Genomic DNA, 15,984 nt, shown 5'->3' with positions numbered 1-15,984 from the left:
ATAGAAGGATGTTTTTGATTATCATATTAATATGGCCCATGGGGCCCTGGTCAAAAGTAGTGCACTGTATAGGGAATAGGGTGCCATTTGGGATGGCAAGCATGTCTCTCCTCTGTGAGGTTATATAAGGTTATATAGGGACCACAGACAGAGGCAGCTGCTGGCATTGGCCTAACTAACCTAAGGATGTGTCACTCTGTGGACTGGTGATAGGTTGATAGCTGAAGGGTGGACAGGGACGTACATGGATGTCTATGTAGGATAGTGGAGTGGATCCTGTGTAGATGGAAATATTGCTAACTGGACCCCATATGCTCTGCTCATATGCTCTGCTCTCAGAATAGACTGGAAGCCCCCTGTTAAACACACAAACACACACACACACACACACACAGCCTTGGTGTCATCCCATCTATAAATGGACCACTGATGATTCAATGCATAAAACTGTTCAACAACTGCTATTAAACCAGTAAACATGCCATGCAGAGCCAAGGGGAATTTGGGGGGATGACTACCCAGCAAACCAGGAACATTCCCAGGACATTAGTTAACATTCCCATTAAGTTCTCTGACCTAAATAGCTGTAGCATCTCCCTCCGAGCACATCTGGTGTTTGGGTTAAAGTTAAAGATAAGATGTACCCTTGGCATCAGGATGTCAGGAGCTGCTCAGAGAAAGCAGTTGTAAGCAAAGCCTCAGTAGAGTAAGGACATACTGCCACATATGAAATGATAGTCTGCTCAGCTTACTGAGGTTAACAACGTTTTATTGAAGAGTATGAAAATGTATTCTTATTTTGTGTGTAACTGGTGGATGCTGCTGGGTGTGAGTGTGATGCGGGGAATGAACATTGAAATGCAAAACAAGTTTATGAGAACCGGAGGAAACTCCATAAGAGAACTGGTGGAAACTCCATAAGAGAACTGGCGGACACTCCATAAGAGAACTGGAGGAAACTCCATAAGAGAAGTGGCGGAACCTCCATAAGAGAACTGGCAGAAACTCCATAAGAGAACTGGAGGAAACTCCATAAGAGAACTGGCAGAAACTCCATAAGAGAACTGGAGGAAACTCCATAAGAGAACTGGATGAAACTCCATAAGAGAACTGGAGGAAACTCCATTAGAGAACTGGAGGAAACTCCATTAGAGAACCAAAGGAAACTCTCTTAGAGAACTGGAGGAAACTCCATAAGAGAACTGGAGGAAACTCCATTAGAGAACCGAAGGAAACTCCATAAGAGAACTGGAGGAAACTCCATAAGAGAACTGGAGGAAACTCCATTAGAGAACCAAAGGAAACTCCATTAGAGAACCGAAGGAAACTCCATTAGAGAACTGGAGGAAACTCCATAAGAGAACTGGAGGAAACTCCATTAGAGAATCGAAGGAAACTCCATTAGAGAACCGAAGGAAACTCCATTAGAGAACTGGAGGAAACTCCATAAGAGAACTGGAGGAAACTCCATAAGAGAACCGAAGGAAACTCCATAAGACAATCGGAGGAAACTCCATATCAAGGGGATTTTATTCCTTTTAGGAAGTACAATGCATCCAGAAAGTATTCAGACCCCTTGACCTTTTCCACATTTTATTACGTTAGAGCCCTATTCTAAAATTGATGACATCATTTTTTCCCTCATCAATCTACACATAATGTAGGTACACACAACTCTTACTGACAGTTGTGGCTGCTTTGTGTTGTCTCTACCTTCTTGCCCTTTGTGCTGTTGTCTGTGCCCAATAATGTTTGTACCATGTTTTGTTCTGCTGCCATGTTGTGTTGCTACCATGCTGTGTTGCTGCCATGCTATGTTGTTGTCTTAGGTCTCTCTTTATGTAGTGTTGTCTCCAAGCCATGAGGTCGAATGAATTGTCCGTAGAGCCACTCCTCAGTAAAAGGCACATTATAGCAATCTTCGATTTGATTTAGTTCTGTCCTTCAACTGTAATTGTATATTAATGTTCATTATTGTATAATGTTTTGTGTTTAAAGTGGACCCCAGGAAGAGTAGCTTTGGCTTTAGCTAATGGGGCAATAATAACATAAAAATGCAATTACTAATTAGGGTTTTATCTTACATTAGGATGATTACATCCCAAAAACATTCAAATAATGTTTTTGATAACAAAAGCTTATTTTTTTTCAGAAACATGTTTTTTTGTGTGCACAACATCTGTTACAACCACCACACAGAACATTCCTCCAAGATTCTTATTAGGTTTCCAGGTAATGTAATAACAAACCTGAACAGTTTGTGTGTTATTATAACTTTTGAGGCAACCTAATGAATGTTCTGGAACATTCACACAACCAATTTTGGTTTGCTGGTTGGTCTCATTCTGTGTGGTCAAGTGAAGTGACCACATTAAGAACTTGTCCATATGGCCATATGGTGTTCTTGTCCCAACCTGGGATCGGTTACAGTCATGACACAGTGTGACCTTTTATATTTCACAATAACAGGAAAACTGTTCAACCAACCAATGAGAATCACTTCCTGTTATTTCTACCTCTTCTGGTGTGTCATCATGGAGGTATGATCCATCCAGATCAGTCAGTTGGTCAGATGTTACAATCCACAGCAGCTTAGAAAAAGGCTCAGCCCATTCCCTCAGTTCTAAGGGCTGAGCTGTGTAGCCAGGGAAGCTGTGTAGCCAGGGAAGCTGTGTAGCCAGCACATATCCATTTTATTTCAGTCCTTCTGGGAAGAGGAGCAGGCCAGAGCCAGAGTTGCCTGAGAGAAAAGGCTGAGTCATCATGGCCTACAGCCCCAGCTCCGGGAGGAAATGTACTGTTTTCTTCTGTTACTGCTGGCTCTCAGCTCTATCTGAAACACAGAGCAGCACGGCTGCAGAACCCATTAAATATGCTTTTATTTGACACGGATGATAGGTTCAATTCAGAGTGTGCAGAGACGCATGAGGTGTGGAGGGGGGGGGGGGCGAGATGTTGGGTGGTAGGGAGAGATGGTGGGTGGTAGGGGGGAGGGAGTGAGAAAGATAGAAACAGAGAGTGTTGAAGGGAGGGAAGAAGGAGAGGGAGAGGGAGGGAGGATGGGAGAATGAGGATGAATTGACATGGTGTAATGACATGTTGACACAGCAGAGGGCGATGTGTATCTATGTTCTGTCATTTTTGCGGGCATTGAGATTAGCCACGATAACACAGGTATTATTTTACAGGTCTGGTTGCATTGAGAACAAATGAAAGCAATATGCCAATGTAGGGACCGTATGAGAAGTCTGTCAATGTATGAAATGAGCACCATTTAATGAAAATCAAAGCCAGCGTTTAGATTTGCTCTTCACCGCAGTCCCAAAGTATACATTCAACATGACCCTTTATAACACACAAATACCTGTAAATGCATCTTTCACATTGGAACGATTCTCCCAAGTTTGTATCACTCTCCTGTCTCACTTCTCTTAATAACAGCATTCCCCCTGTGCTGTTTTGGCTAGTTCCGTTCCGTTCCTTTCTGTTGATATACAGTGTTTACATGGCCAGTCTCTGCACTATGTCTGGTATCCCCTATCCCTGTCCAGAGTGCATGGATCACCACAACTGGGACTGCGTAAAGATGACATGTTAGATGTGTAAATCAAATCAGTTCAAATAGTCTTCTGACCAACTTTGTCTGCCTTAATCACGCTGAAAATGTGTGTGAGTTGCATGTGGTTGATTAAGCTCTGAGTAATGTTAAAGATATCATTCATCTGTTGAGTTACAGTACCAGTAGTGACACTGTACACCTTTGCTGTTGATTTGTACAGCTGGATATGTTGCTGAAGCAGTTCATGACACCTGTGTTAGAAGAACCAGACCTCCTAGAACTCTCAGAGTTACTATAGATCCTTCAAGTGCTGAGCTCCTCCTCTAGTGTAAACACCACTTTTGTGGGCTCTCAGAAAATACTTAAAAACGATCTCGCTCTCTCTCTTTGGGGTGTACGAGCCATGTGCGGGAAACATTTAGTGAATGTGGGGAAGGTATGCAGTTCTCTCTTAAACACTCGTAAGTAACACTAAAGTGTGGACATTAGAGTGTGGACATTAGAGTGTGGACATTAGAGTGTGGACATTAGAGTGTGGACTACAGGCTGCTTGTTTATTGCGGCACAATAACTCCTATAACTCCTAAACACTTCCAGAGTAACACTAGAGTGTATAACTAGACTGGAGGCTGTGCTGCTTATTGCTTATTGCAGGCACAAGGCCTCCTATGTTGCCCTGTGGTGATTAGCTCTCATTGTTACGCAACTCCTTAGCAGCATAAGCTTCTGGCATGGCTCCTTCCTTCCCTCCCTTCTTCCCTCGTTCCCTGTCTTTTTTTCTCTCTCTCTCTCTCTCTCTCCCTCTCTCCGCTCCCTCCCTGTCCAGCTCTAAGTCTATTTAAAATAGCAACAGGTTGAGTGAGCATGAGGCTAGGAGAGCTGCCAGGACTACAAACCCTGCGCCGGAGCACGGCCTGGGAGTAGAGGAATAAGAGGGGGAGAGTAGAGGAAGAGAGAGGGGGAGAGACGAAGGGTCTCTCTCCTCCACCAGCACACTCTCAAAATGCTGAGTGTTATGTACTTCCTCCGCTCTTTCTTCGAGGTAAGGGATCTTCGGTTTCTTTCTTTGACTCTCTTAGGTAAAGGGAGCACTGTTTTCCTTTTCTTTCTCGCTCTCTCTCTATTCCCTGTTTCTTTCTCTTACAGGAACTTTTGTTTTTGTCTCTTAGTTTGTTCCCACACTGGGAGAGAGAGGGAGTGGACTAGCTAGATTTACTGAGTGCTAATTTCACGTTTGTTGTCATGAGGTGGTTCTCTCTCATGCAGAACGTAAATGTAAACTCAATGGCAGACAGAAACTCCTACCTCTGCTGTTAACCGTCAGTAAGCCAGAACAAGATGTCAGTTGTCCTGTTATTGTGTTTGGTTGTTTGGAGTGTCAGGTGACATGGTCATTGCCAAGATTGAACCACACTGTATGCTCATTTCCCAGTATTGTAAACTTGCCTCTTCTGTGTGGAAAATGTCTTATTGATAGTCATGTGAGGGCATTTTTTATCTGCCATTCAGATTGAAATGAGCACCTGGGTTTGCTTTGTAAATGTTTTCTCTTCGTGTTAGTGCTCCATAGTTCTTCTAGGTTTAAAAAAAAGTTTCTGTGATCTAACTGCTCAGATGTTGATGGATGGTTGGACCTGTACCATGATGCCTGTTGGATCCTGTCCCTATTCACACACACACACACACACACACACACACACACACACACACACACACACACACACACACACACACACACACACACACACACACACACACACACACACACACACACACACACACACACACACACACACACCACACACACACACACACACACACATACCACACACACACACACCCACACACACACCACACCACCCAAACACGCACACAAACACACCACACAAACAATGGGGCGTACTGCTTTATTCAGGAGTGAGTGAGTGAGTGAGTGAGTGAGTGAGTGAGTGAGTGAGTGAGTGAGTGAGTGAGTGAGTGAGTGAGTGAGTGAGTGAGTGAGTGAGTGAGAGAGAGAGAGAGAGAGAGAGAGAGAGAGAGAGAGAGAGAGAGAGAGAGAGAGAGAGAGAGAGAGAGAGAGAGAGAGAGAGAGAGAGAGAGAGAGAGAGAGAGAGAGAGAGAGAGAGATGTTCCCCCAGTAGCTGAAGCCTCAGCATGAGGCTGGTGGTAGAGTCAGGAAGAGGAGTCCACAGCAGGTAAAGACCAGGCTATTATCAGCTTTACCAGGAGGCTTTGAGGCCGGCTGGTTTCACCTGTTGCTGATTACAACACTTGTCCTGTTCTATCTCCTCCATGGAGACACTGAACTGGTCTGTTGTTTAGATCATTATGGGATTTAGCTCTCTGTGCCTGGGATGCATGGCAACCGGCCGATCAAATGTCAGAGGCAGGTGGCAACCAGCAGATCAAATGTCAGAGGCAGGTCCTTTTGCAGGAATTTTAAGTGTATCTAATTGGTTGAGTGGGGGGGCTCACTTTGATCATCGTAGTCCCGTGTGGCTCAGTTGGCTAAATGACTATAAATGTTAACGGAATTGTGTGGCAAAACCACTCATATCCAATCACTCACATTCCTTAGTGGTGACAGACTGGAGAACACCAGCCATACTATAGGGATGTGACAAATGGAAGACATTTCTTAACATTTAAAAAAAAAAAAATTGAGGGGGGGTGGGGGTTCTGTTAAAATGATAAGAAAAATGTATTAAGTTTCATGTGAGTTCACAATGCAGCTGCACTGCTGCCAGCAGTGGTTTGGGTCTCACAGTGCGTCCCTTTCAGATGGTGAAGCATAGCACATGTACTCCCATTACTGTACCTCAATTACACCTTACAAAGTTTGCATTCTCTTCTCATTTAACTTGTTAAAGTATTGCCATACAGGACTTGGCTGCTGTCGCTTGCCTTTCTCCGCCATTTTTCCAACTGTTAACGACAATGATTTAGTGGTGGAAAGTCGACTCCAAAAGAATTCCTGAGATTCAGTATTTTTGGAATGAGGAGACTGATTAGCTGCCATACTTCCGAGAACACAAACACTTGCATTTTTCATAGCGAGCTAGCGAGGGATGGAGAGAGAGGGGAGGGGCATAGTATAGGCAGGTCAGCCACCAGGCAGACAGAGTCAGGGTGTTTTCACATATAGTCCTCTTTAAAATAACCAATGTCAGTCCTCTTTAAAGTGAGCTCTGGGGTAAAAAAAAGCTAAAGAACTTTGTTCTCTTTGTATTCACACTGCCCTTGCATTTGAATGAGAAATCAACTCTTCTGCCAGTTCATGTAACCGATTTTGTGGTCCGAGTCCTTTTTGCATTCACATTGCTATATTTAGAAGAGAACCAAGATATTTTTCCAACATTCACTCAATGCACTCTGAGTTTTTACAAATACAGGACAAGCCATTTAATCAGAATGTGTTTTCAGACAGCTAGATATACCTACTTACATGTTGAAAGCTAATAGATTAGGCTACTGGCCCTTTAAGAGCTAGAATAGATTTTGATTCTCACCAAATATGTTGGTGACTTCTCACACTATTCAAACCCCACAATCGAATAAACAGCTGATGAATCTCTCTTTGCCTATAAATTACATATTGCAAATAAAGAATCTGAACTAAAAACTGTATTTTGGAATTTCTGTGCATCCTTGACAATCAATAGTCAATCTCTTAAAACAGCACGCATTTTATTTCTGCGGGCTGCAGTTGCATACTATTGGAATAGAACCGTGGTGCACATGTCTTGGTAATCTGAATCTCGCAATGTCGTGTCCTGCATGACTCACAAATTCACCAAAGTAGCCTAAAGTTCTACCTCTCAGGTTTGATATAAATTACACAGCTTTGCCTAGGTGCAGTTGGGCTGTAACAACGGAAAACAAAATGTTTAGGGTTTTTTCTTAATGTTAAGGATCCCAATCTCATTTAAACGTTCACACCCATAACCCATACTGGTGTCTCGTTGATGTTGAATGTTCTAGTGCCGTTGGTGAAACCTTGACAAATACCCTGGGAGTTTACCACAATATGATCTCAAGACACAAGCGGCGTTATTTACGGTGAAGTAAATCAATCTAAGAGGTAAACAAAGACATAGTCCTCCAAATATCCTGGCTGTTCGTATAGAGGAGGCCTAGACAGTACAGTAGAAACACGTGTTTTAGTAGTGATTCAGTCCACAGGTATGTAAGTGGACCTCAGAGTTGGATTCCAGTGTGTGATCCCACCCTCTGACTGGGTCCTCTCTATTGCTCGATCTCTATCTCTCTCTATATCACCATACTGCTACTAATACTGCTGCTGCTATCAGTTCTGTCCTCATCCATACTGCTACTAATACTGCTGCTGCTACCAGTTCTGTCCTCATCCATACTGCTACTAATACTGCTGCTGCTACCAGTTCTGTCCTCATCCATACTGCTACTAATACTGCTGCTGCTTCCAGTTCTGTCCTCATCCATACTGCTACTAATACTGCTGCTGCTACCAGTTCTGTCCTCATCCATACTGCTACTAATACTGCTGCTGCTACCAGTTCTGTCCTCATCCATACTGCTACTAATACTGCTGCTGCTACCAGTTCTGTCCTCATCCATACTGCTACTAATACTGCTGCTGCTACCAGTTCTGTCCTCATCCATACTGCTACTAATACTGCTGCTGCTATCAGTTCTGTCCTCATCCATACTGCTACTAATACTGCTGCTGCTACCAGTTCTGTCCTCATCCATACTGCTACTAATACTGCTGCTGCTACCAGTTCTGTCCTCATCCATACTGCTACTAATACTGCTGCTGCTTCCAGTTCTGTCCTCATCCATACTGCTACTAATACTGCTGCTGCTACCAGTTCTGTCCTCATCCATACTGCTACTAATACTGCTGCTGCTACCAGTTCTGTCCTCATCCATACTGCTACTAATACTGCTGCTGCTACCAGTTCTGTCCTCATCCATACTGCTACTAATACTGCTGCTGCTACCAGTTCTGTCCTCATCCATACTGCTACTAATACTGCTGCTGCTACCAGTTCTGTCCTCATCCATACTGCTACTAATACTGCTGCTGCTTCCAGTTCTGTCCTCATCCATACTGCTACTAATACTGCTGCTGCTACCAGTTCTGTCCTCATCCATACTGCTACTAATACTGCCGCTGCTACCAGTTCTGTCCTCATCCATACTGCTACTAATACTGCTGCTGCTACCAGTTCTGTCCTCATCCATACTGCTACTAATACTGCTGCTGCTACCAGTTCTGTACTCATCCATACTGCTACTAATACTGCTGCTGCTACCAGTTCTGTCCTCATCCATACTGCTACTAATACTGCTGCTGCTACCAGTTCTGTCCTCATCCATACTGCTACTAATACTGCTGCTGCTACCAGTTCTGTCCTCATCCATACTGCTACTAATACTGCTGCTGCTACCAGTTCTGTCCTCATCCATACTGCTACTAATACTGCTGCTGCTACCAGTTCTGTCCTCATCCATACTGCTACTAATACTGCTGCTGCTACCAGTTATGGCCTTATCCATACTGCTACTAATACTGCTGCTGCTACCAGTTCTGTCCTCATCCATACTGCTACTAATACTGCTGCTGCTACCAGTTCTGTCCTCATCCATACTGCTACTAATACTGCTGCTGTAGTTGTTGCTTCTACTGCTGCTACTAAAAATACAGATGTTTCTAGAGTGAAAAAAAACTGATTATTGTGTTGCAACTGGAATAGTTGTTGTGTGAGAGAATGTGTTTGGATTCGTTTTGGTCGTAATACGATGTGTCTACAGACGTTGCCAACCAAAGGGAAACTTGACCAATTATTGCATAATATGTATTTTTAGCCGCTAGGAAGAATGCTGTTTTCATCAGCTTTTCTGTGAACATTGAATCAGACACCAGTATCCATGGGGTACTAAAGGTTCTTGATGAGGACGTGGGTAGTTGCTCCACACTAACCCTGTGTGGAGGGCAATAAGACAGCAATAAGTTCAGCGGGGTAGCAAGGTTACTAACAAGGATATGACACTTCTGCAGCTGTTGTCAGGTGACTCGGCTGTCCCTGAAACAGGGACACTTTGTGTTTCTTCACTGCCCTTTGTACATTATATACTATTGCTATAACATTGACTTATCTTGGGCCCCACTGGTCCTGCCAGCGTTGTCCTATGGAGCACACTGTGTACTGACTAGGGGTTTACTCTGGTATCAGAGAGTAGTAGGGTATTGATCTAGACACAACACAGGTATCAGAGAGTAGTGGGGTATTGATCTAGACAACACAGGTATCAGAGAGTGGTGGGGTATTAATCTAGACAACACAGGTATCAGAGAGTGGTGGGGTATTGATCTAGACACAACACAGGTATCAGAGAGTGGTGGGGTATTGATCTAGACACAACACAGGTATCAGAGAGTGGTGGTTTATTGATCTAGACACAACACAGGTATCAGAGAGTGGTGGGGTATTGATCTAGACACAACACAGGTATCAGAGAGTGGTGGGGTATTGATCTAGACACAACACAGGTATCAGAGAGTAGTGGGGTATTGATCTAGACACAACACAGGTATCAGAGAGTGGTGGGGTATTGATCTAGACACAACACAGGTATCAGAGAGTGGTGGGGTATTGATCTAGACACAACACAGGTATCAGAGAGTGGTGGTTTATTGATCTAGACACAACACAGGTAGCAGAGAGTGGTGGTTTATTGATCTAGACACAACACAGGTATCAGAGAGTGGTGGTTTATTGATCTAGACACAACACAGGTATCAGAGAGTGGTGGGGTATTGATCTAGACACAACACAGGTATCAGAGAGAAGTGGGGTATTGATCTAGACAACACAGGTATCAGAGAGTGATGGTTTATTAATCTAGACAACACAGGTATCAGAGAGTGGTGGGGTATTGATCTAGACACAACACAGGTATCAGAGAGCGGTGGGGTATTGATCTAGACAACACAGGTATCAGAGAGTGATGGTTTATTGATCTAGACACAACACAGGTATCAGAGAGTGGTGGGGTATTAATCTAGACAACACAGGTATCAGAGAGTGGTGGGGTATTGATCTAGACACAACACAGGTATCAGAGAGTGGTGGGGTATTGATCTAGACACAACACAGGTATCAGAGAGTGGTGGTTTATTGATCTAGACACAACACAGGTATCAGAGAGTGGTGGGGTATTGATCTAGACACAACACAGGTATCAGAGAGTGGTGGGGTATTGATCTAGACACAACACAGGTATCAGAGAGTAGTGGGGTATTGATCTAGACACAACACACGTATCAGAGAGTGGTGGGGTATTGATCTAGACACAACACAGGTATCAGAGAGTGGTGGGGTATTGATCTAGACACAACACAGGTATCAGAGAGTAGTGGGGTATTGATCTAGACACAACACAGGTATCAGAGAGTGGTGGGGTATTGATCTAGACACAACACAGGTATCAGAGAGTGGTGGGGTATTGATCTAGACACAACACAGGTATCAGAGAGTAGTGGGGTATTGATCTAGACACAACACAGGTATCAGAGAGCAGTGGGGTATTGATCTAGACACAACACAGGTATCAGAGAGTGGTGGTTTATTGATCTAGACACAACACAGGTATCAGAAAGTAGTGGGGTATTGATCTAGACACAACACAGGTATCAGAGAGTGGTGGTTTATTGATCTAGACACGACACAGGTATCAGAGAGTGATGGTTTATTAATCTAGACAACACAGGTATCAGAGAGTGGTGGGGTATTGATCTAGACACAACACAGGTATCAGAGAGTGGTGGGGTATTAATCTAGACACAACACAGGTATCAGAGAGTAGTGGTTTATTGATCTAGACACAACACAGGTATCAGAGAGTGGTGGGGTATTGATCTAGACACAACACAGGTATCAGAGAGTGATGGTTTATTAATCCAGACAACACAGGTATCAGAGAGTGATGGTTTATTGATCTAGACACAACACAGGTATCAGAGAGCAGTGGGGTATTGATCTAGACACAACACAGGTATCAGAGAGTGGTGGGGTATTGATCTAGACACAACACAGGTATCAGAGAGTGGTGGGGTATTGATCTAGACACAACACAGGTATCAGAGAGTGGTGGGGTATTGATCTAGACAACACAGGTATCAGAGAGTGGTGGGGTATTGATCTAGACAACACAGGTAGCAGAGAGTGGTGGGGTATTGATCTAGACACAACACAGGTATCAGAGAGTGGTGGTTTATTGATCTAGACACAACACAGGTAGCAGAGAGTGGTGGTTTATTGATCTAGACACAACACAGGTATCAGAGAGTGGTGGTATATTGATCTAGACACAACACAGGTATCAGAGAGTGGTGGGGTATTGATCTAGACACAACACAGGTATCAGAGAGAAGTGGGGTATTGATCTAGACAACACAGGTATCAGAGAGTGATGGTTTATTAATCTAGACAACACAGGTATCAGAGAGTGGTGGGGTATTGATCTAGACACAACACAGGTATCAGAGAGCGGTGGGGTATTGATCTAGACAACACAGGTATCAGAGAGTGATGGTTTATTGATCTAGACACAACACAGGTATCAGAGAGTAGTGGGGTATTGATCTAGACACAACACAGGTATCAGAGAGTAGTGGGGTATTGATCTAGACACAACACAGGTATCAGAGAGTGGTGGGGTATTGATCTAGACACAACACAGGTATCAGAGAGTGGTGGTTTATTGATCTAGACACAACACAGGTATCAGAGAGTAGTGGGGTATTGATCTAGACACAACACAGGTATCAGAGAGTAGTGGGGTATTGATCTAGACACAACACAGGTATCAGAGAGTGGTGGGGTATTGATCTAGACACAACACAGGTATCAGAGAGTGGTGGGGTATTGATCTAGACACAACACAGGTATCAGAGAGTGGTGGTTTATTGATCTAGACACAACACAGGTATCAGAGAGTGGTGGGGTATTGATCTAGACACAACACAGGTATCAGAGAGTGGTGGGGTATTAATCTAGACAACACAGGTATCAGAGAGTGGTGGGGTATTGATCTAGACACAACACAGGTAGCAGAGAGTAGTGGGGTATTGATCTAGACACAACACAGGTATCAGAGAGTGATGGTTTATTAATCTAGACAACACAGGTATCAGAGAGTAGTGGGGTATTGATCTAGACACAACACAGGTATCAGAGAGTAGTGGGGTATTGATCTAGACACAACACAGGTAGCAGAGAGTGGTGGTTTATTGATCTAGACACAACACAGGTATCAGAGAGAAGTGGGGTATTGATCTAGACAACACAGGTATCAGAGAGTGATGGTTTATTAATCTAGACAACACAGGTATCAGAGAGTGGTGGGGTATTGATCTAGACACAACACAGGTATCAGAGAGCGGTGGGGTATTGATCTAGACAACACAGGTATCAGAGAGTGATGGTTTATTGATCTAGACACAACACAGGTATCAGAGAGTAGTGGGGTATTGATCTAGACACAACACAGGTATCAGAGAGTAGTGGGGTATTGATCTAGACACAACACAGGTATCAGAGAGTGGTGGGGTATTGATCTAGACACAACACAGGTATCAGAGAGTGGTGGTTTATTGATCTAGACACAACACAGGTATCAGAGAGTAGTGGGGTATTGATCTAGACACAACACAGGTATCAGAGAGTAGTGGGGTATTGATCTAGACACAACACAGGTATCAGAGAGTGGTGGGGTATTGATCTAGACACAACACAGGTATCAGAGAGTGGTGGGGTATTGATCTAGACACAACACAGGTATCAGAGAGTGGTGGTTTATTGATCTAGACACAACACAGGTATCAGAGAGTGGTGGGGTATTGATCTAGACACAACACAGGTATCAGAGAGTGGTGGGGTATTAATCTAGACAACACAGGTATCAGAGAGTGGTGGGGTATTGATCTAGACACAACACAGGTAGCAGAGAGTAGTGGGGTATTGATCTAGACACAACACAGGTATCAGAGAGTGATGGTTTATTAATCTAGACAACACAGGTATCAGAGAGTAGTGGGGTATTGATCTAGACACAACACAGGTATCAGAGAGTAGTGGGGTATTGATCTAGACACAACACAGGTAGCAGAGAGTGGTGGTTTATTGATCTAGACACAACACAGGTATCAGAGAGTGGTGGGGTATTGATCTAGACACAACACAGGTATCAGCGAGTGGTCGGGTATTGATCTAGACACAACACAGGTAGCAGAGAGTGGTGGTTTATTAATCTAGACAACACAGGTATCAGAGAGTGGTGGGGTATTGATCTAGACACAACACAGGTATCAGAGAGTGGTGGGGTATTGATCTAGACACAACACAGGTATCAGAGAGTAGTGGGGTATTGATCTAGACACAACACAGGTATCAGAGAGTGGTGGGGTATTGATCTAGACACAACACAGGTGTCAGAGAGTGGTGGGGTATTGATCTAGACACAACACAGGTATCAGAGAGTGATGGTTTATTGATCTAGACACAACACAGGTATCAGAGAGTGGTGGGGTATTGATCTAGACACAACACAGGTATCAGAGAGTGGTGGGGTATTGATCTAGACAACACAGGTATCAGAGAGTGGTGGGGTATTAATCTAGACACAACACAGGTATCAGAGAGTGGTGGGGTATTGATCTAGACACAACACAGGTATCAGAGAGTAGTGGGGTATTGATCTAGACACAACACAGGTATCAGAGAGTGGTGGTTTATTGATCTAGACACAACACAGGTATCAGAGAGTGGTGGTTTATTGATCTAGACACAACACAGGTATCAGAGAGTGGTGGGGTATTGATCTAGACACAACACAGGTATCAGAGAGTGATGGGGTATTGATCTAGACACAACACAGGTATCAGAGAGTGATGGTTTATTAATCTAGACAACACAGGTATCAGAGAGTGGTGGGGTATTGATCTAGACACAACACAGGTATCAGAGAGTGGTGGGGTATTGATCTAGACAACACAGGTATCAGAGAGTGGTGGGGTATTGATCTAGACACAACACAGGTATCAGAGAGTGGTGGGGTATTAATCTAGACACAACACAGGTATCAGAGAGTGATGGTTTATTAATCTAGACACAACACAGGTATCAGAGAGTGATGGTTTATTGATCTAGACACAACACAGGTATCAGAGAGTGGTGGGGTATTGATCTAGACACAACACAGGTATCAGAGAGTGATGGTTTATTAATCTAGACAACACAGGTATCAGAGAGTGATGGTTTATTGATCTAGACACAACACAGGTATCAGAGAGCAGTGGGGTATTGATCTAGACACAACACAGGTATCACAGAGTGGTGGGGTATTAAACTAGACACAACACAGGTATCAGAGAGAGGTGGGGTATTGATCTAGACAACACAGGTATCAGAGAGTGGTGGGGTATTGATCTAGACAACACAGGTATCAGAGAGTGGTGGTTTATTGATCTAGACACAACACAGGTAGCAGAGAGTGGTGGTTTATTGATCTAGACACAACACAGGTATCAGAGAGTGGTGGTTTATTGATCTAGACACAACACAGGTATCAGAGAGTGGTGGGGTATTGATCTAGACACAACACAGGTATCAGAGAGCAGTGGGGTATTGATCTAGACAACACAGGTATCAGAGAGTGATGGTTTATTAATCTAGACAACACAGGTATCAGAGAGTGGTGGGGTATTGATCTAGACACAACACAGGTATCAGAGAGTGGTGGGGTATTGATCTAGACAACACAGGTATCAGAGAGTGATGGTTTATTGATCTAGACACAACACAGGTATCAGAGAGTAGTGGGGTATTGATCTAGACACAACACAGGTATCAGAGAGTAGTGGGGTATTGATCTAGACACAACACAGGTATCAGAGAGTGGTGGGGTATTGATCTAGACACAACACAGGTAGCAGAGAGTGGTGGTTTATTGATCTAGACACAACACAGGTATCAGAGAGTGATGGTTTATTGATCTAGACAACACAGGTATCAGAGAGTAGTGGGGTATTGATCTAGACACAACACAGGTATCAGAGAGTGGTGGTTTATTGATCTAGACACAACACAGGTAGCAGAGAGTGGTGGTTTATTGATCTAGACACAACACAGGTATCAGAGAGTGGTGGGGTATTGATCTAGACACAACACAGGTATCAGAGAGTGATGGTTTATTGATCTAGACACAACACAGGTATCAGAGAGTAGTGGGGTATTGATCTAGACACAACACAGGTATCAGAGAGTGGTGGTTTATTAATCTAGACAACACAGGTATCAGAGAGTGGTGGGGTATTGATCTAGACACAACACAGGTATCAGAGAGTGGTGGGGTATTGATCTAGACACAACACAGGTATC

General features: G+C 43.8%; 1 protein-coding gene across 4 annotated transcripts in view; it reads left to right on the top strand.

Annotated features, from left to right (window-relative positions):
• Window positions 1–15,984, top strand: part of LOC129822923 (rho guanine nucleotide exchange factor 4-like) — a 160,414-nt gene that overhangs the window by 28,853 nt on the left and 115,577 nt on the right. Inside the window, exon 1 of one of the 4 annotated variants that reach the window (XM_055881473.1) lies at window positions 4,494–4,601. The exons of the other annotated variants lie outside the window; for them this stretch is intronic. Within the exon in view, the coding sequence (XP_055737448.1) occupies window positions 4,563–4,601 (39 nt within the window). The 5' untranslated portion in view covers window positions 4,494–4,562. Of the gene's footprint in view, window positions 1–4,493; window positions 4,602–15,984 lie in introns of those variants that run through there. 4 annotated transcript variants of the gene reach the window in all.

This window comes from Salvelinus fontinalis, chromosome 25 (genome assembly GCF_029448725.1).
Source record: "Salvelinus fontinalis isolate EN_2023a chromosome 25, ASM2944872v1, whole genome shotgun sequence".
Classification (NCBI taxonomy): Eukaryota; Metazoa; Chordata; class Actinopteri; order Salmoniformes; family Salmonidae; genus Salvelinus; species Salvelinus fontinalis.
Note: the sequence above shows the minus strand (reverse complement) of the source record. Positions and strands in the feature narration are given on the sequence as shown.